The 27,463-nt window shown below is 37.4% G+C and overlaps 1 protein-coding gene and 1 long non-coding RNA gene across 3 annotated transcripts in view; one reads left to right on the forward strand and one right to left on the reverse strand.

Annotated features, from left to right (window-relative positions):
• Positions 1–9,052: 9,052 nt before the first annotated feature.
• pdgfc (platelet derived growth factor c) overlaps positions 9,053–27,463 on the reverse strand; it is a 41,962-nt gene continuing 23,551 nt past the window's right edge. For both annotated transcript variants that reach the window (XM_088009360.1, XM_014981995.2), the window contains exons 2-6: positions 21,213–21,405; positions 17,797–17,977; positions 11,394–11,601; positions 10,973–11,190; positions 9,053–10,096 (exon numbers count right to left, since the gene is read on the reverse strand). In XM_088009360.1, the coding sequence (XP_087865486.1) occupies positions 9,983–10,096; positions 10,973–11,190; positions 11,394–11,601; positions 17,797–17,977; positions 21,213–21,405 (914 nt within the window). In that variant the 3' untranslated portion in view covers positions 9,053–9,982. The remainder of the gene's footprint in view (positions 10,097–10,972; positions 11,191–11,393; positions 11,602–17,796; positions 17,978–21,212; positions 21,406–27,463) is intronic.
• On the forward strand, positions 21,241–22,844 carry LOC148156697 (uncharacterized). The gene is made up of 2 exons (XR_015764447.1): positions 21,241–21,371; positions 22,388–22,844. It is a non-coding gene; the product is annotated as an uncharacterized LOC148156697 (long non-coding RNA).

Here is a 27,463-nt window from a genome sequence, read left to right on the forward strand (position 1 = left end):
AATCTATTGATTTATTCAACTGATCTATTGAAAATTACATTTTGTTTTAAATCTGTCACTATAACAAAAAAATTCAAGCACTGACTGTGTGAAAGCATTTCACACTGCAGCTAATTGACTGAGTGAGTAACTGTTTCTCTTCTCACATCTTTAAAATGCAAACCAGAACTTATCTTATCCATAATATATTTCTTCAGTAAATAAAGCCTCTCACCGCACATCCACTAGGATGTGAATTAGTCTGCCAAGTTGGAACCTTTTTAAATGAAAACTGAAATTACCTTCACCACAGTTATGCTAAGGATGTCTATTACCAGGGTCTATGTGTGCGAGCTACTGAAACCTCAGGCATCATTAGACATTGCAAGGACCCAAACACATCTGGCGGTAAAGGTTTTATCAGCTACAGAGAATAAATAATTGTTTTGTGGGTAAAATAATTACAAACTGACTCATTCACCGCAGAAGCTGAAAGTCCAGACCTCACAAGCTCTTTAACTCTACAGGCTATGGTTGCTTGAGCTGAACCCAGCATGAGCTTAACACTAAGGAGCCAATAAAAGCAGCCTCATTTAGGCTGCTGCTCCTTGCTGTTCGGTGCACTTGCAGATGAAAATGAGCCTCTCTGCTCTGTCAAAGTTACATGTTTCTTTGTGACAACCTGCCAGATGAACCTAATAAACTGAGAAAAATATTTTTTTTTTGAAAACTGTTAATTTCTGCCAGTTAAACGGCTTAAAAATGCAGTTTACCATCTCCAACTGTAACCTTTTTTAACCTTCTTTTAGAAGTCTCTTAAAAGGGAGCGGCAAAAGTAAATGAGGTGGATTAGTAGCGCTGAAAGTGACTTATAGTGTCATAATGGACAGGGCATTGAGCTGTTAGCATGTTATCAGGCTGTCATACAGCAACAGTCTTCAGTCAGAGGTTTCTTAAGATTGTTGCAAGACTGACTACTACTGGAGTCCTGCCCACAGCATCTCCATCCTCCATCACTGAAAATGCTTGGATGGTATTAGTTACGACATTTAATTTCTCATTGCAATGTTGAATTGAAAAACATGATCTGAATTTATTTAGCTCAGGGTAAAATGTTACAAAGGAGAGGCAGTTAAAGCTTTAAAAAAACAGCAGCACTTGAAATCATTCTTCTTATGTCAGTCATCATCACCCCTAATATTTCATCACTGCTTTTCATCAAAAGGGTTTTACAGAAAAGAAGATTGCTGCTGTTAATATCGCACCCAAATCATTTATTTATCAAATCATCAAGGGTGCCAGAGAAAATCCCAAAATTCTCCCAAGAGGATTGAAAGAGAACAACAGTACGCAGATTGGTCAGGAATGGAAAGAAAGTGGATGAGTGTCGCAAGCGAGCAGCGTCTGAGAGTAAAGCTCCTGTATGGAGGAGCGTTAGAATGGCAGGACATGTTTACTGAAGTAAAATGTTTACTTTTCCCCTTTTTCTCTACAATCTTTTTCATTGCTTTTAATTTTAGTGTTAAGATGCTGTTTTTCTGTCTGTTTGTTTGGGCTGAGCTCATCAGCTGCTGTCCTTTAAACACTGTGATTAGGCTCCTGAGCTGATATCAGTTTAATGGCCTTTCATAGCATCAGCTTGTCTAAAACTGGTTGAAAATGGTCTGACTGAATTTATTATTCTTGTTTTCAAAGATTAGTTGTTTGATGTAACCAACTTCTCGTCTAACAGCAGAAGCTCATCACAGATCTAGAGGTCGTGTTGTACAGCTTGAACCTATTTGAGGCGATACCTAAGGGAGACCTTTATGTATCCTTGTGTTTTTGGTACATTCTCTATTTAAGCATTTCATATTTTTATAATGTAAGTGAATCTTCAAAGGTATTTTTATCTGAAAACTTGATTTGGTGTTTAAAAAACTGTGCAGACTACTAAACACCCGTTGGTCTCATGAATAAAATGAGCTTAAATTCAAGGCGAAGCTTTAGATTCAGGGCCACTCTTTTATCATTCAAAGATCAAAGATAATTGTACAGCAGAAAGATGTGAATGCAAACCAGAACACAATGTGATGTGACAAATGGTCAAGGAACAAGGAAAGACTGGCCTGGCATAAAAGACTGCATGGAACTACTGACAAAAAAAAAGAGAGAAAATGATGCAAGTATTACAGAAACCTTTGCATGAATTGCAGTAACAGAGTTTTCTGTTCCATTTATAGTCTATGTGCTTTGTAATATATTCTGGTCCAAAATTACTTAAAAAAAATAATTTAAATTTTGATTTACCACTTAAGACACACAATTTACCTTCTTAGTACAGTAAAGCAAGATAAGGCAACACAAGACATGAAAAGGATCAGCTTGAAGGGCAATTTGGTGCGAGAAGATAACCTGACAAGTGATATTTGGCCGGAGATTGCTGGAGTATCTGGTGAGCAGCTCAGATGAGATCCTCCATTCAGAGTCCAGGAGCTTCTGGCTGCACGGTGGCTGTGCTAACCACTGTGGTACATTATAGACTGTGTTTAAAAAATGATTTTTCTCTCAGCGTGTAGCTGCTAGTGCAGATGTTGGCTCCTGTCAGGATCAGTCTCTGCAGTAGTACCAAACATAAAAAACAATGGCAAAAATGTGCAAAGCAAGAAGAATAATGCAGAGGACATTCAAAAGATGGCAGAGATTTGGCTTGTGTGAATTCCCAGCTTTCATGTTGCCAACCATTTGATTTTAGAAGAAACATGTTCAAACACTGGTTTTCCTTCCCTTAACGGTAGACTGTTTGCCTATTGTTTATAAGATTATGTGATTTGAAAGTTTATTTTACCATCACTCAGGATTTATTTGAAATATGTCTAGATTTTTGAGAAGCAATCAGAGAAAAGTCCACTGCACCTTCCTAAATGAAACTGTGTCAGTAACAGCTGTCTCTAATAGTTTGTGTTGTTTGCTTGACTGATTTTACTCAAAGCTGTGCTTGAAGTCATGATGTTGGGTGTTCCTCTTTAATGTACCTTGCATAATTATGAGTGATGTTTCTTTTGAGGTTTTCCATAAGCTGAATGACTGGAAAGTGTGCAGGAAAGAAACAGGCTCATGTCATCCTCTGTGGCTGGTTTTCTAAGTTTGCAGACCTTCGTTACTAGTGAGTAAACTGACCCCGGTTGTTGTGATTTTTTCCCCCCATGACCACATCAGTCATGCCGATCTTTAAAGATCTGCCCCGGCAGCGCCTCGACATGAATGAGACATTTAGTGGAGTCCTGACTGGGACCTGTGTTGAGCCTCCCTTGTGGTCTGTGACCCTCAATTCAAACGGTGCAGGAAGAAAAGAAAACAGGATGTGTGAACCGTTCCACTCAGCCTATTTGTCCGGGTGACTCAAAATGAGGTGATGAGGCAGATGCAAGCTTTCAAAAAGGAGAATAATTTATTAATACCTAAAATATTAAAAATGTACAGGCTTTTATGCAATGTTTTATTTCTTTGCCACCTCTTCTGTGAAGCACCATTTTTATAAAACAGTTTTTTATGTTAAAATCTGATGAAACCTTTCACTAGCACAGTTTCACAATAATACACACCATCAGAAATAACGTCTTTGTCCTCAAAATGATTCAGTAATATTTAATTTTGAAGGGGAAATGATTTAAATTCACAGAATGTTTTTTGGAAAACTTTAAGATAAAATTTCTGACCTATTTGGGTTTTTTTTGTAATTTTATAGATAACGCTGTTTATGTAACTTTTTTTCTATTTTCATCACTTTATATCTGTTTATGCGATAACAATATACTTTCAGCATTAGGAAAGATTGCAATAATCTTTGTAGGGCAGCTGCGCTTTGCTGATAACCCACTGATATCATGGTTTTTACCCCTGATTTTAACTTTCTAGGAAAAGCTGCATCAATTGCAAATAGGAACAGATGAGGCTGCAGACAGCATCATTGGAAATACACTTTTAACACAAAGAAAACAAACTTTACTAAACTGTTTTTCAAACTTAATGAAGGCAGAAGGGCTATGAAGTTCTGGAGAACTTTAAGTTTGGTGATGCTACACTGGTTATGTGAACCGAACCACAGCAATGCATGATGAGCAGCAGAAGACATGAAGCAGCTCTGCTGGTGGTTTCACTCGACCTGTCAGACTGTTTTGGACTTTGTGGCTCCAGTGAAAACCAGGCTGCATAAAACTGAACCTGAGTCCTGGTTGAAAGATGGAATTCCAACTGTGAGGATCATCAAGCCGAGAAGAAATAGAAAAAAGGATAAAATGCTGAAATCAATTCAGATATTACAGGGCAGTTGCTGTCAATATCAGACAACAATAAAAACCACCTAAACAAATTTTACTCTGTTTTGGTTTTGTGTCATTTTATCAGTTTTTCTCTTTGTGTTTAATTTACCCGTAAGACCTGGAATTTTATTTTAATTAATCTTAATGTCTTTTCATATGTGCCACTGTGGTCCAATATGAATTTGCTTTTATAATTAAATCTGAACTGGACTGAATAAAACTGATGAGCAGCTGAAAGACAAGACAAAGCTGCAGAACATCCATGAAGTTCTGAAGTTCTTAAAACCAACATAAACCTCAGTTCAACCACTGCTCCTCTCAATTTCAAATTTCAAGGTATGACCTTGCATGTGCAGGACAAGTTGCATAGAAATATTACACGTTTCCATTGAGGTATTTTAAATACTGTTCAATACAAACTGATTAGTTTTCTTCTGGAATTGCCTTAAACATTTTACTTGGTTCGTTCCCATCATTTTTATTGGAAAAAGCTTCAGAATTTTAAACTTCACATTCCCAAATATTAACTGTTCTCTTTGTCCTTTCATGTTCAGCATTTATCTAGACCCCAAATCACAGATGGCAACGTTTCTTGGCTCCAGAAACCAGAATCTTTCAGTCCAGAATCTTTCAGTCACCATGTTTCCCAAATGTCATAAACAAAATGATAACATGCTGTTCCCATACAAAAACCTCTCATTTAAAACATAAAGCTCTGTGGATGACATTTGAGGAACAGACCATGGCGTTCCATTTAAGGAGCTAAAGCAACTCTTAAACTCCAGCCCATTTTCATTCCCAAGGCATTGCAAGCTACTTATTCTTCAAAGCAAGTAATCTCTGAAACCGCACAGTGTGTCCTTTGGCTCTGAAGACATGATCGCATCAGGTGCAGCAACATTTGACATTGATTTAAAATTTTCATTTGGAGGCTGAAGCGCTGGAAGCAAAATGAATTGCAGGACTTTAATCTTGGATATGGTGAAATGTTCTTGTTTGTCTGTCGCTCTCTGGATTTCTATTCCTTGAAAAATGATAGCTTGTTTTTTCCTTACACATATGTACACCAGAAATGCTTGGTTCTGCCTCAGAACTGTAGCTGCTTATTTTGAAAATAAATTCTGCATTACTCATTTTCAGGACTTTAACCTTTTTGTGTCATGCATGCTGTATAACATATCTCTACAGGGTTGGAAGTTCCAGGGCCTTTATATACGGTGGCCGACAGGTGCAAACATGCAGCAACAGAGAAAATATGCAGGTAAGCAGTTTTGATTAATTAATTATAACACATTAAAATTGTATACAATTATTCACTTTTTATTTCATACAAGGTTCTGGACGGAACCTTTGCATTCTGTTATGCCCGTAACTCTGATGCACAAGAAACATCTACAAACAAAGCTGCTTCTCTTGCCACACTGTAGGTTCATTTTTATAAAAAAATAAAAAATAAATAAAATATAATTTGGATGCTGGAAAGGACTATTGTTGTGTGCAAGTTGTGTTAAAAGCAGTTAACCTATCAGCAGAGCTATTCAAAAATAAAATACCATCTGAGTTCAAAACATGTTGCAGCAGCACAGACGTCCCCAGGACTAATGTCAGCATCCACAGTCCACAAAGAAGATCTTTTTATCCCCAAAAAGTTCCATGGGTGATCAGGGATTCCCTGAAGGTTGAATGTGTATAGCAACACTTTGCACCAATCTGGTGGCTGACTAAACTTAAACAACAGATTAAAACAATAGTTATCTCCTGTGTTGAGCTCATATGCCTGTTTATTCAAATATTTAGCAGAAAGAAGATTGAGAATGTTGCTTATTTTGTTGATATATGATTATTATTTATTAAAATTTGGTACAATTAAATGGACCCTAAAATTAACTGGATTAAACAAATAATTCCTGAAGATTTTATCTAAAAGTTGCCCTCTGAGCTCAATACCACACACAGATGCAAAAATAATAATATTTTAAAGTAGTGATGAAAAGAGTAAAAAGATTTTGTCACTGGTAAAACTAAATTCCATTTCCTTCATGACAAATTTGACAGTTTATTGATGCTATGAATCATTGCTCTGCAGGCTCATCTCCACACAAAAAAAATCCACCACAACAACCACAACAATTTCAGCCATTCTATTTAAAATGTAGATGGAGAAAATGAAGAAGAGAAGCTTCCTGACATTCCAGCACCAATGTGTCACAAAGACTGTGGAGAGATATCCTTCTGTAACCACCGAAGGGAGAGGATCCAAACCTCTTGGGGCCAAAGAAGCTCAAAGGTGAATGATTATCTACAGATGTCTGGAAAATCATTGTAACATTTTACCTCCTCTGCTCTTCCAGGAAGAATGAAAGAGACACATGCATGTCATCTATGAAGTCAGAACACGTCACTCCTTCCCATGGTGTGTTTATATTAAAATGCATGTAGTATGCAGAGAATAGACAATTTCCTGAGATAAATGTAAAACAAGTTACAGCTGTTCTTCAAAGATGTAGCACTTTTAAATGAGGAGATTGATTCTGAACTTGTTGCCAGTATAAGGGGATTTCTGTGAACACAGGCGCGCTGCAGAGACTGCAGTAAAGTGGATTGTGATTATAATTAAACAGCTGAAAGAAAAAGTTGGAGAAATGAAACTCATAATCCATATCAGCTTGTATTACAGGTGACTGAATTTTGGTATTCAGGAACAGTGGCTCTTGCTCAGGTTTTTTTTGTGCTTTTAAAGTATTGTTTGACCTCAACCACAACATACGTATTATAGTCATATTTTGGAGTGAAATTTTTCTCCAGTGTAAAAAAACCCCTTTAGGTTCATTTTTGTTTTTAAAGAACTTTGTAGTGCATGAAAGAAAACATCTGAAAACGACGTATTCTTCAATGCTGGAATGCTCTGGAGTTGTACCTGAGGAGAAAACAATCATCCTGCGTGATAGTTTTGTTTGTGCAAAATCGTTTGCAGCCTGAGGCAACAGTAGAGTTTTATACAGTATCCACTGAGTCATATTTAGGAATATAAAGGACATGGTGAATCGATTCCTGTGGGCTGTACAGCAGACAGAGATTGGAAGCTGTGTTGCTTTTTTATCCATACCAGAAATGTTCACACTGAGTGAAAACTAAAGAGCAAACGACACAATGTTCCATCCACATGAATTTACGATTTACAAAATGTTGCACCAAAGAACAGGTTTATGTTCTTACTGCTTTATCCTGGAGTTGCTGCAGATTCAGACCTTCAACTCTGCATAAGTTAATTGTTTCATTTCAGAAGTATTTCTGAGAATTAGTATAGAAATGGAAACATGACTAATCTGTGGAGGAGGGTGGAAGAACGTCTGTCAGCCTTTGGACAGAGCAAGTCCAAGGGCTTTTGCGAAACTTCTTGTTATGTGGTGTTTATAGTACCATTAATTAATTCAATACCCACTTTAATGTCTGCACGCTCCAAAGCAAAGTATTGTTATCCTTTCAGCAAGTCTAAAATGAAAAATGCTCAGAAATATGCAGCATGTGTGTGTATTCTAGCCTGCAGCTGATTGGTCCTCAACAGAGAAGCAAAGACAGAGGAAGCCTGGAAGTGTCAACTGTTGGATTATAGCTACAAACTTCCTCACACACTTATAAATCCACAAACACAGTTTAGAGCCAAACCAACTGACCACGACGTGTCACATCCTGCGCCAATGCAGTGAGGTTTCCTTTGCAAAGTAACACTGCTACAGCCAAGGAAAGGCTGCCTGTTTAATGTCCGAAAAGCCACAGTGGGAGCCGGCGGGCTTATGCAGTAGCATCTGGCCTCACCTCAGATGCCTGCCAGGGTGGACATTATATGAGAATAATTGGCCAGGACAGCAATGTGTGAGATGGACAAATGAGTACCTCCTCCTGGGTGACCTGATGGCCAAAGAAAAAGGAACAACACTTCTCTGGGTGTAATAAAGCACTTTAGCAACAGACTGGTCGAATTAACACATGCAGAACATTTAGAATCACGATTATAAATGGGCAAAAATGTAATCTGATTTTCCATACATGTTTTTAAGTATTTGAATGATTCATTCTTTGACTGTTTTTAATTCGAATCATCTTTGTAAAGCCATAATTGTTAGCAAAGTTACAAGATCTACTGAGAGTAAAACTCTGACAAAACTCTGATGACAAAACTCTGCAGCAACACTCAGAGTGAAGCTTTTAGTTTTTAGAAGAATGTGAAAAACGAACAGTTTTGTTTTCAGGGGGTTCAGAAAACACAGAAGTTTTAAACTCCTTCAGTCATTATTTACACATAGGATACATGGGAATGAGACATTTCTAAACCCTTTGTCCTCTGAGTTGTGAGAATGTTATATTAACTCATTACAATGCATAGAACTAAACTCAAACCCTTTCATTCATAAAATCCTGAATTTTCTTTTACTGGTGTTAAACTTTGGAAATCATTCATTTTCTTCTGAAATCATTGACCTTAGTGCTGGAAATCATGACCCCCTATTTACTATGCAATATATTATTAAAGATTTTTTTCTGTTAAACTCAAGAAAACACAAGGCCTCACCAACTGCTTTGGTCAGTGAGAACCTGACAGACAGACTTCAGTTTGTGAGGCAGAGGGACTGTGTGTGTAAGCAGGTGATCAGCAGCAGGAGCGCCGCAGGGCTCCGTACTCTCACTGATCCTTTTCACTCCGTACACCAACGACCTCCAGCACATATCAGACTCCTGTCTGTCAAAGTTTAATTTAGAGGAGCCACAAGAAGTTCACATTCAAGCAGAAATTGAAAATTTTATTCTTTAAGCTCAGTATTAGAAAATACACAGTTAAATAACTTTGGTGTTCAAATAAAAAAAACAACCTCAATGAAATTTCAAAGTAAAAATGACTAAAAATAAAAAATGAAAACTAATTCTACTGTACAGCAAAAACGTAGCAAACACATTATAACTAAATTCCCTTTCATTAGAAATAAATATTTATTATGAACAATCATTCTGCAAAAACAACAAAATGCAATATATTCCTTAAGCAAGCAGAGTTGATATCGCTGATATGGATCACAGAGAAGTTTCTAGACAATGTCCAACTGGTTCGAAATCCACAACAATCCCTCCTTGAAAATATTTGGTATAAAAAACAAAACAAAGCAAAATATTTACACATAATGTGATTGTATGCAACTGCATTTTTCCACTGACAAATCTGTAGCGAAGTTCAAAGATGGTAAAGGAAAATAGCCAGACACAGGCGCTTCTCTTTGGCTCGATGGTGGAAAACATGAAACTGTGGGAGTGAAGCAGCTGGAGGCAGCTCACTTGCAGAGACTAGAGGCACTTAAAGAAGACGCTCCCTTAAATGTAACAGTCCACACTGAATGAAAACTTTTTCCGGATGAGTAGACAACATCTCTGAGTTATCTCCATGTCTGGAGCTGTTTGGTAATAGTCCACATTTGCTCCAGTGATTTTCCTTTCCTCTAAAATACACTCAGAACACACTATTTGTATTCCCCAATGTTCACATCCATACCGACGATTTATTAGATTCCAGTCTGTTCTGCTTCATCCAATTAGTGAAAGGACAAGAGTATGAAAGAAGAATCTTGTTAGCTTCCCAATGGAAGTGGATGAGATTCAGAACGGCTGCAGAGTTCACGCCTGATGTTCTGGTGCTGCCGTTGGCAGATCTGAGGTCAGTCCTGGTCGTCTTTACAGACACAGGAACACTCTTCATGGTGCTCCAAGGCCACATCCGTCATGGACTTCTGCAGGCTTCTCCCTCCGCCTCGATGTCTCAACAGAAGAACCTGTTGAGAAGACGCACAGTGCATGAGCCGATCGGTGCAAAAAACTTCACTAAAGCACATTTATTTTTTTATCTACTTGAAAACATACATAAATCATTTCTAAACAATCTGGAGTGAATAAAATACAAATAATTTCAGATAAAATCAATGGTGGATAAATAAATTCCTTTCCTTTATTCTGGTTTTTCTTACTGTACTAAAAAAAAAAGAGTATAAAAAGATTCCAGACTTAGATTTGATTATTGATCAGAAGTGCTTTAGTTGATTGCAATTAAAAACATGAATTGAAAATGAAAAATGAAAAAATGAGTTGAATAAGTTGGCACATAATAAAATGATCAATAACGTTCATTTGAAGAGTTTTCTTGTATGCAGCTTTGACATATCATGGTTGGTTAGCAGAGAAATGTAAAAATGCACAGCACAATTAAATTAAATTTAAATTAAATTAGAAAACAGTGTTTAACTCAGCTGCATGGAGATAAAACAAGAACATTTCTTGGGCTCATTCATAAGAAGGAAGAATAAAAGACGGTCATATTTCTACCCTAATGAGTCAGGAGGTCAGAGGTTACAAGTTAACATGTGCACATACTTCCATCAACATTAAAGATTAAGAAATGTACTCAATAAAAAACACTTTTTATGTATTGGACATTGGGATTTCATATTAAACACTTAAGAAATGTAAATCTTTTACTGTTTCTGAGTTGATGTTGTGTTTCAAGCATAGAAAAAGGATGAGTTTTTCTTTATTTATTTTTTATGTTGTTATTCTGCTACAGTGTGTGAACCATCCCATACGTTCCTTTTTGGTTAACACAATAAAAAAACGGTGGATAAATTTTAAAGTTTAATCTGTGAAGTGATGATTACCTCATGGTATTTCTTTGTGACCCTTGTTGGCACGCACTGGCAGTCAGCGCAGCGATGAGAGCAGCAGGCACAGTTTCCACCACAGCGCTTTACAAGGAGGCAGCTGGGCCAGAAAATGACATCTGTCCTTTTCAGCTCCTCTCGCAAAGACACTGAGTAGTTGCGTGGCGTGCAGCTGTACAGCCGAACTTCCTCCCTCTGCAGATTGAGATCAGCTCCTTCTCAAAGACACAGAAGAAGTTCCAGAAAAACCTCAGTGCAAAATATTTATGTGGGTTTCAAAGCAGAGTGGAAACTTATGGTGAAGTTTACAGAGCTTTTAGTTTTTGTTCTTTTCACGTATTTATTTAGTTTTATTTTAGCAGGGTTTTAAACACGTTTCTAGAGCAGAAATTGAAATCTAGAAGATGAAGTGCTCTACCTCTGGCCTTCCTGTTGAGGATGAACGACTTCCCCAACACGTGCCACGTGGGTTTGTACAGCTCCTCCATATCCAGCTGCCATCGCTCCGGTTCCAGATACTTCATGACGTCCTCCACTGTGCTGAGCACCGCCACCGCCTCCAGCAGCTCCTCAACACCCTGCAGGGACGGAGGGGGCTGCGTGGTAGCCTCTGGCTCCGATGCACTCTGCACAAACAATAATCACATAAATCAATCTACTCCATGTTCATGATGATTCAGTGACAATCTTGAACAATCTGACCTCACCTTCTATAAGTTGTCAACAAAATCGGATTATCCTTTCGTGTAAAAATGAATAAAAATTTGAAAAGCATTTAAAATTTTGATATTTTAAATGCTTTTAAAATATGCTTGTCAGTTCTTTTATGATTGCTTTATTCCGTTATTGGTTCCTTGTGTTACTCCTGTGTGTTATGTATTAATAGTCCTCAGTTTTTTTTAAAGCTTTTAAATCACTTTTTTAAGAGAAACTGTTGATTTTCACCTGCCTGCATTTGGGTTCTGCTTGTCGCTGTTCTATGAGATCAACACAAATTGCTGCTTCTTGCTTTTTACAAATCTGAAAATGTTTTATTATTGAGGTTTAATTTTCTTCTCATGAAGTCAGAGAAAAACAAGTAATGGAGTATTTTGAGGTGAACTTATGCTGCAATTTACTCAGTTTGTGTTAGCAAAACTGAGTAAGTAGCTCGCTAACATAAAAAGTGAAGATATTTTATGTGAGATGCTTTGAACTTTTGTGTCAGTGATATCGTCGTCAGTCCCTGAGTAATAAACTTTCCCCTTATTGCGCTCAGAAAGGTTATTGATGCAGAAGTGAGAATGCAAAAGAATGTGTTGTGAAGGATTCTGCACACTCCAATCAAACGTTAGAGATCTGAAGAAATTTGTCTACAAATCCTAATTGTTGTTGCTTCACATAAGATACAAGTAATCAGAACTTCAAGTGAAAAGCAGAGAAAATTTAAACATACATCTCTGATTTGTAGTCATCCGTTTGCCTTTGAATTAATACATGAGGTCGAGATCTGAAGAGTTTTCTCTCACGTAGAAACTTTATGTTTTGGATATCTAAGAGGAAATGGGAGAATGAAATAGTCTTCAAATAGAAAAATATGTTTGCTGTGAAAAATCCACAGCAAGGTGCTGATTTAAATGACAGTTAAATTGTTAGCCACTAATAACCTCAACATTATTGAAATTATCTAAGTGCATAAGCAGTAAAAAGGCTCTAAACCTCTAATCCTCAGAAATGAATAAACAAACTTAATTCTATTAAGAAGGTTAAACAGACATAAGGATTAAATCTATTTGAAAATGTACCATTTTATATTAGTGGAAGTCAGATATGGGTAAAACCTGGACAAATAATTAGTATTGCTAATGGAAAAGTTTTACTTGGGAAAAATATATACTGAAAAATAGTATTGAATTATTGAATATTAATTATCTGATTACTGAATATTAAATATTATTCATTTCACAGTTTACATTCAGAATATTTTTAGTAGATGCATATAGTTGTGACTATATTCAAAATACTGTATCCTCTGAAGAGAGGACAGCAATATGAAATAACGACAGACTTTTATTAAGCTGTCAAACGTCATTACATCTCTTTGACCTCCTCTGCCCACTTTGCATAGCAGCTTGTTGTTGTGCCTCTGAATGGCTGACAGTGTTATTTGTTTCCAGCCCTCAGTTCTCCTGGCTGCAACGCTCTCACACAAAAGATTGATAACTTGGCTTTGGTCCTCCCACAACAGAAGAGACTGATTTCAGTCCTGTTCAAGCAAAATGTCAAGTCACTGGCTTCTTTTCTCTTATCTGACTGACATGTGAAAGGAAACATTGTCACAAGTATTTAAGACTCTTCTTGCAGCTGTGCCTAAAAGCTTTTGGAAAGGAAAAAAAAAATCTTTTAAGGGGATTGAAAAGACATTTCTGGGAACCAATATGGCCCCTAAATAATTCATTCAGCTAAATTAGTAATGAAGAAATGCTGCTTGGAGATGTGCAAGTTTAAAATAAAAAAAAAGTGCAGATATTTGTGGATTTATCTCTATTCAATATGAAAATTACAAACTAATACTTGAGTCAATCTAGGCATGAAATAAAAAACCCCAGTGTGTTCAGTCAGAGGTGTTTTAATACCGCTATAAAGCTGACAGCTGCAGGAGCTTTTAGAGATTAACAAAGACTTATTAAAACAAACACTGGATCAGAATGTTGCACTATAAACTGTATTTATGCTAAAATCGTATTTGTATTTTTCTGTCTTCTGGGAAAAGAACTTCTGATATGATATGACAAGTAGTAACAAGTAAGGAAGGGCTAAGGTCATTTGTGAATGCCAATGATGCGACCACAGCATGCTTCAGGATTAGCTCCAGAGAGAGATCCTTTAAAAACATGTCAGTTTCATTAGAAAGTCAGAAGACACATTTGATAAATTTGAAACGCCTCATTTTCAGTTATGACCTTTAAAATCAGTCGGTGTGCATCGATGGGAAAAATAGAAAATTAAAATCAAGACAAAAAGCAACACAAGACAAACAGTAGAGACTGAAGTAAGATGAGTGAAATAACCTTTAACTTTGACTTGGAGCAGATTCAAGAACAGCAAGCTGATTTGACTTTACAAGCAGAAATGACAGATGTACACGGACCCACTGGCCCAGCAGTCAGCTGAGGGTGTCAAAGGTCAAATGAAAAACAGAAAAAAATCAATGGAAGAACATGCTTGCTTAATTTTGTCAAAAGTTGACACTTTAGATATAAAAAGCTTCTTGGAGTAACCAATCAGGTATATTATATTACTAATTCAATTTGATAGGCCCATTTCACAACAAATGTTTTCTTGAGGCTCTTTTAAAAATAATAATATCAAGTCATAATCTGCCAGTGTAATAAATAGAAACTAAAAAGCCTTAAAGAGTGACAGCAGGGATATTTGTGTGGTTTAGTGTATGTTGGTTGTAAAAAGTTGAATGTTTTATTTTATGAAAGTGGAAGAGTTTGCCCCCTGACCCCACAGAACAGGCCCGTTTCCAAGCGGTCTTCCACACTCGGTGTTCTTCTCACGCAAAATATTCCTGGTAGCTAAAATGACAGGTTCAACTGACCATGTTGAGATGACAATTCTGAAATAGCATCCTGGGAGAGCTCTTGAAAACAATATATTCTTCTTTCACATGCAGCTGCAAACCACTTCCTTGCACAAGGAAGAGTAAGCATCAAGGTTTTCTGTGCAAGAAAAAGTATTTCACTTCCATTCACTACACATAATTAACTGTAATTAAGGCCAGTGTAAAAACAGACCTTAGTTTAATCATGGCAAAGAAGACTCCTGCATTGATTGTTAACCAAGATTTACTTCAGCTTTTTCAAAAGCTTCTGTGTTTGTTTTTTTACTCGAGTATAGATCGTATGAGCTCTGCGCAGCATGCGCCACTATTTAAACAAACATGAGTTTGTTCCGTCTCAGCTGCGTACAACTCCTTTTTATCCTTTAAAAAACAAGCCAGCTGAGTGATCTTTTGGGCCAGCGGATCAGCGCCGCTCAGTTCTGGATGGAGACCTCAGCACCCCAAGACAATGATGTATGTTTTGTTTGCTGCCTTAACCCACAACGCCCACCACTCAGCGCCCGTCACGCTCCATTCAACAGGCCCCTTCTCCTCCGTGTTTTAACAACCTTTTTGCCTCGACTGTTTCTTTTTCTTCTTAAAATCTCTTCCTGTGGATTACAGACTGGGTTTTATTTTTTTCCCCTCTTCTCATTCCATGGAAGTGGTAGGGTGGAATCATTGCTTGTTTAAATATAAACTACAGAGCTGGCCTCTGCATGGCATGAGGTTCCAGTAGCTGCTGGTTGACCACAGAGGAAACACAGAGCGCTGCTGTTCGGCGAGCTCCTCCTCTGTCGGACACGGGTTCAAAGGGGAGACAAACTGAGCATTCGAAGCCCAAAGCTTTCCTCTTCTCTCAAATGGTTTCCTGCACCTTTAACAGTTTGACTATGAAAGAAAAACGTTGTCTCCAATGACGGAACTATTCACTATTTTAATGCCATTTTTGTAATGGAGATAAATCATTTGAAATTGTCCATAGATTGTCCGTGTAGCTGCAGTCAAGCTGTTTATTTTTGTTGTTGAAGATTTTGGTGAATCATTTTTACGTGGATCTAAGCATGAAGAAAGGAAGCAGGTTTTGTAAAGCATTAGGTCCAAAATGTTAACGGTTTAAAAACATGAATGTTTTATTCATTTTTATTTTTGCTTTTAATAATTGTTTTGAACCATTCTGCTTTGGTATAAAAGATCATAAAACAGCAGATTTAATGAATTTTAAAATCATAAGGTGGAATTTAGTGGGAATATTCTCCAATCCACTCAGGTTTATAGCTAAGCAACTTTTAACCATACTCAACACATTTTCAGTGGGACTGAGTGAATAGAGGAGCTGAATATTTGTCTGTTTTATCTATTCTAAAACCAGCTCTGATGCATGTTTAGGATCGTTTGCATGGAGGAAAACCCAACTGCATCCAAGTTCAAACTATCTTGCTGCTCAGAAGAAAAGAAGAGTTCATCTGATGACAGAATACATGTTCACATCCTACATTTGCATCTTTGATTCTTTTTGCATATTTAATAATTTGCTTGACCGTCTTGGGCTGAACGTTTATTGCACTGTACACAGTCTTTCAGTGCCACTAAATGGTTATTGATTCACTGAAGGAATCAGAAAATAGTTCAGACTTTTCTGCTGTGTTGCCACCAAAATCATTCCACATGCTGAGTAAATGAGTCTTCATCCCAGCAGTTCCTTGTGTGACTCTGGATGAGTTTGATTAATGTTCTGATATTACAGGGAGATTTGAGTTGCACCTGTAATAGCTGTGTTGCAGGTGTTGTCTTTGTAAATCACAATTCTGCCACAAAAATCCACAATCATGAATAACTTATACATCGACTTTCTGTAGAGAGTGAGAAGTACTTTTATGGATTAATTCTCAAGTGTTCAAACTTTTGACCCAACAAACAGGCAAGTTCGATCGAAAGCTAGTCTGTTACTAAATCCTCTCTGTAGCAAGAAGTAACAGTGCAGGCTTTTATCTTTCTCTGCTGAAAGTTTCAATGCCCTGAACCTTTATCAGTGTGAAGTACACCATGACCTCTGTGTCTTTTTTATAATATTCACAAATTCCTTCTTAGTTCATGTTCATGTCATAAATCTTGATGTGGGATTTAATGCAGAAAGACTGATGAGGCGACAATAAAAGAAAGCATAAGAAGCAGAATGAAAGTTACATAAGTATTACGATGCACTACCATTAACCATATCTGCTTATGCTCGATTCAAGCAATAGGGATTAAAGCATAACTTTATTTACTTAATGCAGGTAAACAGAGCAGAACAGGCTGAAAAGTGGCCGTTGTCTCTTAAGTTTATCTCTGGGTTTAAACCGGGACAAAAGGACCTGGAGCATCGATGTGTGTGGTCTGCAGTACAGAGGGAAAAAAAGTTGCAGAGGAATAAAAATAAATGCAAAGATGACAGATGAAGACAAAAATCAACTGACCTATATACGCAAAATGTTATTAACTGAATGTGTCAGATAGTTTGAATTGTATGAAATATAAAGTAATTCACCAAAAGGGTGAATTACTTTGTATTCAACTTTGGCAAAGGCTACAAGAATAGAGCAAATGTAATTTCTTTCCAGTAAAATGACTTATGACTAAAGCGTATAACACCCATACCTTTTATTTCAGTCTGCTGAATAAATTCCCCCAAGAGTCTAAACTTTCATCAGAATCTGTTGTGTCAAAAGAAATCCTAGATAAAGTTGTTGTTAGGCATGACTGCTTTCAAAACTATGCAGCATACCAAAACAACACAAACTTCACAGTGTTAGTCACATAGGTAATTTCAGGGTCTAGCATCTAAAAGCCAATTGTCAAGTAAATTGTTATCACTAATTGCCTTTCAGCACACGTTGGCATTGTTTTATTTATTTAACTGTGCTTCTGTAAATGTGTGTGCAGTGCTGTGGAGCCTGGTGATCTTTACAGCTGTAATAAATGAAAGTACATGTACCAGATGTTGCTACATTCCAACATAACTTAAACACAATTTCTCCCCAATGATACATAAAAGCTTGGGACCAGAGAGTCAGAAATAGATTATTGCAAATCAAGGCACAATGTGGGGTTTACCAAGCAGATGATTTTTCATTGTGCATACACAGAGTGACTTCGCTCATTGTCAGGTGAATTCCCCAGCTGAGCATAAAGCGGTTTAGGTACTCACAATGATCATTCTTCAACTCCTGTTCACTGGTATTTTACCTACCACAGGAAGTAGAGAGTAGTGGAGGCAGAATCCTGGCTCAGAGGGGAAGTATTCATCTGATATGAAGCGAACAATAACTTGGCTGCCTGTAGATTTTTGACTTGATGGTACAGATTGTGACCCACACCAACGACCCAGGATCGTCTTCTCAGTGGGATCCTCTATTTCCACAAAGTCATACCTAGGAGAGTGGGGCAGAAAATTGTAGAAAGTCATAATGCTGTTCTAGATAATACCCAATAAGTTCAAGAAATATAACAGATCAGTTCCATCAAAGTTCCAGAAATGTTCCAGGAAAGTTCTAGAAAAGTTTGCAGTAGGTTCTGGAAATAGACTGGCGTGTTCTGAAAAATAATATTTTAAGTTCTGTGGCAGTACATATGACATTAAAACTGTCTAGAAATGTTCAGCAAGGTTCCAGGAAAGTACATGGTAAGTTTTAAAGTACCCAATAAAGTCCCCCAAAATATCATTCTTTTTAGTTTGGATTAATGTCAACAAAGTTGCAGAAATTATCTGGTAACCTCAAGGTTCCTGGAAAGCATTGACTGGTTTGGTATTTTTGAGTAGCATCAATAAAAAAGACTTTTGCAAAAAGATGGCATTCAAAAAGTCTAGAGCAACCCAGGAAAGCATGATTTCCTGGGTTGCTCTGTAAAACTTTGTCACCTTGTATTTTACAGAGATTTCTCTCCACTGGCCAACCTGTCAAACCCATAAATCCATTAAACATGATAAGGTGCAGATGCTCTTAGCCCCAGTCCAGTTTCCTTTGTTGTGTTAGTGCTAACACTGAGTGTCTCCAGTTGTTGTAAACTGCAGTTCAGGAGTTCAGCATTTTATTATTTATACACGTGTGGAGGTTGCACTGCCTCCACTTCAGCCGCCTCTGACTCCTAATCACTTTGCCATTTGCATCAACAGAAGCGCTAACCTCTCATTTGCTGCTGCCAATTTGGATATTTAGATTTCAGGGACATCGTTTATTTTTCCAGCAGGTTGACGGCTCAGTTCAAAATGAATTTCACCAAGCAGCTTGTTCTGACATGAGCAAAGCGTCAACTGAGTTTTCTCTGAAGGTGAATGTTTTAATTCCCCCTTTTTTACTTGGGGATTTGCATAAACTGCAAGCTGTTGTCTGAACAAACAAAACTATCAGAAAAAGTCATGTTGCAAATGATCCTTTGTAAAATTACATACATTTTCACTCTGTCTGAAATCCATCAATTTATACCTTTTTCTGTTTTCTACATTGTGAGATGTTCCTGAAGGAAAGCCTTTTTCTAAAACTTGCCACTCTGACAAATCCACAGTTCTGACAGATGGCTTATCAATTATGCAGAACTGCCTGATCATTACACGTCTCCATGTGTTCAGACTCACCATGTCAAACAGTGATTCATCAAATTAACCAGTGCACTGACAAACTGTATACAACAAACTTCATAAACTGTTGACAACTGAAAAGTCTTTTAAATTAAAATTTGAAATGAAACTATGCTTTATGCACACAGCAGTGTGCAGTAAACTGTACCTAATATTCAAAAAGCTTTCTCCTACACTCTTTTCACCTTGTCAATTATTAATAGACAAAATATCCGCCATGGCAATAACGCATATTAGCAGAACAAACACATTTTTTTTAGTCCTCTCTTTTCAGACTGAAGACAGAGGGCACAAACGCATTTCTGAAAACAGTCGTGTCTGGGAGCTGCCAAGCACGACTCTGCTGCCATGCCAACCAGCAGCGAGAGCAATCCCTCTTCAATATGCCTCTCCTCCAGTGGATTTGGTAAGAATGCTTTTCATCTCGCCACAGACAAACAGAATAGCAGATGAGCATCTCAACTATACAGCCCCTCTCTCACATCTTAACACAGAGATCTTGCTCCAGGCTTGCAACCAGAGCTGAACACGTCTCCCACTGCTTGTTTGCTTTAGCCCCTGTCATTGCTGTGGATCACTGCATAGGACACGGCACGCTTGTTTATTTGAATCACAGAGCAGTGACACGAAGGTAAATGCCTGGCATCAATAGCTTTGTGTTAGTTTTTTTCATTTTTTATTTTTTTTTTTTCACTGACAGCCGTGTTAGGAATGTCTGAGGGGAAAAAAATTGTGAATGAATTTTTAAACACAGATATAAAAGAAGAAACGGCCAGGAGGATATGTTTGTGAGTATGTGTGAGTGTGAGGTAGAAATAAAGACTGTTTAAGGGGAAAAATTGAGAGAATGTGAGAACATTTTTTTAAAAATGTATGAAAAAAACGTTATACATGTTTGTAAATGTACATCCTTTCCTGTACATCCATTACATCTGCCAACGCACAAGAGTGAGGATATAGAGCTGTGTGGGTTCCTTCAGTCAGCAGCAAATAAACACATGAAAATGCAAAGTGACGTTGAGCTAAAGGCTGAGTCCACAGTGAAAACACACAGCACAGTTTTAACAAGATTCTGGACCAAGATCAGAACCGGAATAAAAAACATCTCCTCTTATCGGCTATATTTTGAGGACATGCTTTTTAAAAGCTCCATAGTATTTTTTTTCAATTTGGTGAATTGCTTTATTACAGGACCTTACAACTTTTAAAGCTCTGAGGGAAGCAGTAGTTCCATTTATCATCCATTAGAGGGCTCTCCAGGTATTTCAACGGCGCTCTCATCCTCCTGTCTTCTCCACCTTTCCCTAACTGGTCTCCACTTCTCCAACCAGTGATTCACAGACATCCTGGCACTGAGTATTATGCACACCAAGTAAATCGATCATTAGGAATTGGGAAGTCCATTTAAACTGAATGACACCAGAGGTGAAGCCCACCAATAACTGAAAGTCAATAAAGCAGATGACATATTGTGGTATGTTGTTGTGTATTTGTGTTTATATGTTTCCATTCAGAGGGCAGGGCGTGTCATTCAAACTATTCAGTACACAGCTGAAACCATCGACCTCATCCTGTGAAATATGATGGTCTGATCAACGTCATCAAGGCGTTTCGGGCAAAACAAATCACTCTGCTGTGGGAGTTTTCGATATTCAGGGCCCGGTGTGGCAGGCCAAATGCAATTTCACAAATGGCCACACACCAACTTTAAATCTTTAAAGATGGACAACAGTCCAGATGGGACATGCTTCTCTTTTTTCCACCAACCAACATGCATCTGACATGCTTCTGGGGAAGCCTCTATGTGATGGTCGCTGACCAAAATTGTTCATTTTCTAACAGATGTGCAATGTGGTCTTTTAGTTAAGCATGGCAACATTTATTAATGTGCTTTTCTTAAAAATTGGTGGCAAAGATTAAAGTTTGAATTTTGAACTCAAAAGCAACATCATTGGATGGATTATCTGATGTAAAGTTCAGGGACCCTTTTAAATATCACAGCATGCAGATAGATGTCTTTATTCTCTTACTTGCATATTCCATCTTCAGGATCCTCCAGACCAAAGTTCTCATCAAATGTGAGCTGGATCCTCCTGTTGTCGGCCGCCACCAGTCTCCAGACCAGCATGGTATCCCTGGGATACGTGTGTGGGAAGTCTGGGCTGTGGATCATTCCCTCTCCAGACACAGTTAAGACTTTTTCCTGAACGGACTCCTGAACTCCTGAAATGGAAAGCAAATATTTGATTTATGTTGGGTTTTAACAGACTCTGGTTTGAGTGACAGATCAGATCAGATAACAGGGAACCTCTGCTACCATCATGCATGCTGCCCTATAAAGTATTCACATTCCTTAAACCTTTATAAAGACAAACTTCAGTGTATTTTAGGACTATAAGTGACAGAGCAAATAAAATCTACCAAGTGTGAGATCCATACCTGAGTAAATATGCTTTACAAAGTAACTTATTTTCATTTATTTTATTTCTATTTTATGCCTCACCTGCTATTGATTGTGACTCCCTTGATAATGTATTTTTTAATTAACATATTTGATTCTAACTCAAACATGTTCATATGTTTCTCAACCCAGAACGTTAACTAAAATATGTATTTCTCATATTAAACTATGCAAGCACAGACACCATGAAATTATTGGTGGCTTACATGCATGTTCGTCTTTAGACATACATTATTAGCTAATTCCTTGGCTACTTAGTAAACTAAATGTAGCGTAGTCTGCTGGATTTAATACTGTATCTGCTGTGGGCTTTTAATCATTCAGTCTGCCAGGGATTCAAACAGATGAAAGGATGTTTCCATCTGAAAGCCTTGCTGGTGGAAACACAACTGCACTAATAAAATGATTATAGATTATAGATTTGTCCAAAAACTGGTGAAATTAGTATGAACAACAATAATTGATCAAGTTCTAATGATAATGTCATTAAAGTTAACTTATAAGAAATATCTGTTCAGTAAAGCGATGTTAAAATTCCATTTGAATTACTTTATTTAGATTTTCTACTGCTGTAAAAAGTTGTATCTACATCCCTCCATCAATCGGCAATTTAGTTTAAAAAAAGCTAATTTCCTCACTGATTGCTGCTTTTATTAACAAGTTGTTTACTTGCTTTATGTATGACAGGTCCCTGTTAAGATGAATGTGTTGCGTGTCTCTAATGAGCGCTCTGTATTCTCCCAGGAGTCTAATACATGTGATGATCAGGAGAACCAGGAGGAGGTTAATGGGCTCAAGCGAGTGACTGTGCTCCTGGACATTTGACACATAATAAATGGATGCGTAACCTTTCCCCCTGTGCTCAAGATGCATATTGACACCAGGCTGTCTTTAATTTAATATGAACTTGATGTTGTTACTTACAAGAGAATAAAAAACACATTCAGGTTAGGCTTTCCAAACATTTTATATTTAGCACCATTTTGTTGGATAATTCAAAGCACAACAGAAATCGAAACATTTTTAGTTTTCCTAACAATTTACACTTTTGGTTTAAACAACTTGAAACAGTTGAGAAAAATGAAAACTTAAACTTCATCAGGAAAACAGATCAAGTGTGATTACTATTATTTGTAGATCTATCAAGAAAATATGACAGTAATGTCTGAGTTTGTATTAAAACATATTTTTGTCTTGTTCACTTGAGCTCTTGTCTGTGTTGTTCTAGTCCTAATCTACAATTGAAAGATCAGTCATTCACTGATTAAACAGTCCTCCTAAAAAGACCAACTCTAGATCCCACTAGCCTCTCTTGGCATCGCATCTTCTCCCAGATGGATCACCAAATGAGAAATGTTCAAATGTCATCAATATAAATGGACAAATACTGAACATACTGCAAATTAAATGCATGTTTCTCTGATCATTCATTTTCTATTAGCCTCTCTATAGGCCTTTCATCACCTTATATATTCTTTTAGTCATAAGAAAAAAAGAGGATTACGCTGAAACATATCTGTTATCACCCTGTTTCTCATCTTGCTCCTTATGTTAACAAATCTAAAAAAGTGTCTAAAAGCGTCTTGATGCAATGAAATGAATACATTTTGTGGAACATCAAGTCCAGTCACGTTTTTGACATGTTTCTGATGTGATCCACCTTGATTCTGGGATGAATGGTGTGTGGCATAAAGCAGGCTTCTTACTTTTTTAATTCAAATTGATCTGGAGGTGAAAGTTCAATCCCTTCAGAGTCTAATAATGTCTCCAGTTGGTTAAAAAGTATTAGTGCAAACAGAACGTGGGTCAGTTTGAGCTGCTCTGGACATTCAGCATGCCGAGGCGAGCGACTCCAAGACAGGTGGTCTTTATGCAATATGATCAGATTAGTTGGCATTTGCATGGATTTTGTAGGAGTAGTTTAGGACATGTGGCATCAAAGTTTTGCAACTGGTTGAAATTTTTCATACTTGGGAATAACCTGATCACCAGAAGCTGAAAGTCCAATCCAATTTATAGAATACACATTCTATAAACTCTCCCAGATGATTAAATAGTCTTTAGTTCAATTAACCACAAACTATGGTACAGTGGGCTAGTTGGGGCTTCTCCAAGCATTAACATGCTAACGTGAGTATTGGTGTGATGTGACAAAATGTCTGAGGTGGTCAGACGTCTAAAGCATTCTGTAACCTGCAGATGATCCAGTAAAGCTTTAGCAGGTGAACAATAAATCGCAGTAATCCAGTCTTGAAGAAACCAGTGCACAGATAACAATTTCAATCTTGTAACATCAGATATTACGGAGCTTAGCAATTTTTCACAACTGATAAAAATTCGTGGCCAGATAAAGTTAAACCAGTCAAAATTTCCTCCCAATGGAAGATTTAGCAAAAGAAGCTGAAGGACCAAGAGTCACATCATGTTTTTCTGGAGCATAAAGAAGAATTTCAGATTTGTCTTCATCTAGTTGGGGAAAACGATAACCATCCAACATTTCACACAGTCTAAACACGTGTGTGTTTTGATGCCTACAGGAGTTGTACAGTTGAATATCATCTGCATAGCAGCATATGAGAAGATTACTGGTGAAACACTGCAGTCACTCAGGCGATCTCTGTGAATCAGTAAACAGACTTTGTAGGAAAAGTAAAACAGAGAATCATGATGGTTTTGAAACTGTAACTGTTTAACAACTTGGCTTGGTATACCTAAAAACTAAAAAAATATAAACTAAAAGATAAACTAATGCTTTGTCGAGTCAGCAACATTCAAAGCTCTGAAACTGAAGCGTTCTGTGGACAATATCTTAATTTATGAAGAAATCCCCAAAGACCTGTATTAACCTGTTACAGTCGGTAAAGAAGAAATCAACATTCAGTGAAGGGATTATAGAGATAGATATGGGTAATTAAAAGTAAATATGAAGTATTTTTTATATTATTTCAGGCTTTATTTTAAGAGTAAAACAAATATTCTTATAACTAAATTTCATACAGTGACTTTGACTGAAATGATGAAGCTCTTTTTGATCCCCACTTGGAATTTCTCCTGACATTTTATAAAAAAAAAAAAAGTGGGATAGCTGAGGCATGAAGAAAATGATTCCTGAAAAATGAACCAATTCTTCTTTATTGAAAGTATATCTTTGATGTTTTCATTTGGGTTTGGTGATGATCCAGGAGGGAACAGGCTGAATGTGCCAGATGCAAAGAAAAACAAAGCCCGGGCATGACTTCTCAATGAACAGGCTCTTTCATAACTGTGTGAGGAGTTTGGCCTGTAGTACAAAAGGTCTCACCAAATACACGCTACCATTTTGTGCAGAAGAACAAGCTTACCTCAAGGCTACAGAATAGATATCCAATAGCTTTATTCTTTTTATCTCACTTTGTCCTTCAAAAATGCTGCAATTTTTATGCTGTTTAATGTATTTATTGATGCAACGATGTTAAATGCATTCTGTTAAAATGTGATTTTTAAAAAATATATTTTTTGACTATGGTGCATAAATTTTCAACATAAAAAATTTGATGGACAGTTTTTACACGCTTTGCTGGCTAAGGAGAAAAGAAGCTGATAGCTTTCATGTGATTAAAGCTTGGCCCTCCATCACAGTGACATGTTTTTAATTACATCTCTATTACTGTTGGCTCTAGCAAACAATCTCCCCATGAATAATGTGAAAAGTATATGATTCTTTAATGTGTGACTCCAGAGACAGATGGTATGAATAAAAAGGAGGTGGGAATTCCTTGTATCATTCTGAAAACATGCAGGACATTATTCCTTATTTGGCAAAAAGATAAATGCTGACCAGAAAGTCTGTTTTATAAGATTCTAAAAGCGCCTTGAAGTGAAACACTGAGGACACTGTTGAAGAGAGAAAAAAATGCACTGTGTCTCAATGAATAGACATTCCAGACTACTTTATGGATGAAACAATGCCTAATCCAAAAGTTCTGTTAGTACGCAGCATAATCCCCACAAGCTTAACACAAATAGTTACACTAGCTTCATCTTTGGCGTAGGTCATTGAACACAAATCTCAAGAATATCTTCCAACAGATTTCTCATCTTTTGTTCACCTGCATCAAAGCAGAAAGTTCTTAAAACTGACCTTCATCCGAGCACAGCAGCGGAAAACAAACACTGATTAAAGCTGGGGTTTGAAATAAACTTCTGATTTCTTGTAAGCATTAATCATGTCTTTCTTTTCAAGCTGTTCTCACTGATCGCCTCCGTTTGATTTATTCTGTACGCGAAAACGTCTCAGACACGCTACCAGTCAGGAAGGATTCTGGGTGTAACGTTGCCTTGAATATGACCTCACTCCTAGGGTTAACCAGTGTCATCTAATGATCACAGAAGCAGTCCCCTCGAGTGAATTACCTCAAACATGACTTTTCCTTGACCTACTTTCTTCCCCTGTCAGGAAAGTCGAGCCGACTATTGAGGGAGGAAGTGACTCTGAATAAATACGAGCCTATACAGTGCAGCCATTGTGCTTTGTTCACACGTTAGTAGCTGAACCAACCATGCTGTTAAACATTAACCTTTCCCCTGCCAAAACTAAACAGGGATGTGTATGCAGAGAGCCACAGATTGGTGCCTATACCGTTGCCCCACAATCACGCATGCTCATGCAGACTCACAGGTCTGACCCAAACACAGTGATTTGCTTTCCTGCATACCTGAACTTTAATAAATGTTCAAATAGCTTTAAGCAAAGATTAACTGATACTGACCTCTTTGTCCAGACAGCTCCTAAACAACTCAAGGGAGAAATAACAACCTTTCCGAATAGCACTCATTAGACTCAGGAAATTCACAATTCTGTGTTTCATGCAGTCACTGTGGTTGACAACATTGACTCACAGGTTTATGGTTTATCCAGCACTGAAGAACGCAATAAAGAAAATAATAGAATCCATTTCTGAATGGTAGAAATGTGAGGATCCACTAATTAGCATTGTTATTAGCAAGTCTTTAAAATTGATTTTGCACATTACGAGGTTAATATTTGCCCATCTATACACCATGTTTTCCCACCAGCCTCATGGATCAAACATAAGTGCTTCTGACAGCTATTTCCTGTTCCATAATTGACAACCAGGTCAGTGTGACACCAAATCCAAATTGCTTTTAATTTCAGCCTCTTACTCCCTCATCAAACTGAATGGGAAACTCTGAGCGGTTTATGGCTGAAAGAGCTTTGCTCAGGTGATGAAACTGTACCTAACAAAGAATTTCCTTCTCTTAAGAGTGTGTATTTGGGCCTTCATTCAAGTTCCCCGCCATCTGCAGCTTATTAAGACCATGCAGTGGATACTGCAGGTGCAGTAAATTCCCAACCATGCTTAGGATATTTATTGCTTTTAGGTTTACAGTAGGTCAGGCAAGGAAGGGAGCTGAAACACACCAGAGGAATTCTATACCATTAAAAAATAATTTGGCTGCATGGGAGCCTTTCAGTTGCTCTTTGATCTGCTGAGCATATGGCGCTGCATGTTTGACCAAAGAAGGAGAGTTTGGGAACACAAATGCTGGGTGATGTTGCCAATAATGTAAAACAAAAACAAAAGGATGAAATGAATTGTTGTTTGAAGAAGAGGGAGTAAAGCAACAGATCCTCAAGATGCTTCAAGTCTGGGGAGAAATTAGACATCATCAGAACATTAACCGATGATGTTCTCCATATTTCACAGCAGTCTAAAACGCTGCACAGATGCTGCTCTGATCGTGATACAAAAATAAAAACATGTATGTTCATTTTATATATTAAAGAATTGTCTGATTTAGAATAGAGCTCCATCACTG

Source organism: Poecilia mexicana, unplaced genomic scaffold, assembly GCF_051168715.1.
Source record: "Poecilia mexicana isolate PSO_F unplaced genomic scaffold, ASM5116871v1 scaffold_10, whole genome shotgun sequence".
Lineage (NCBI taxonomy): Eukaryota > Metazoa > Chordata > Actinopteri > Cyprinodontiformes > Poeciliidae > Poecilia > Poecilia mexicana.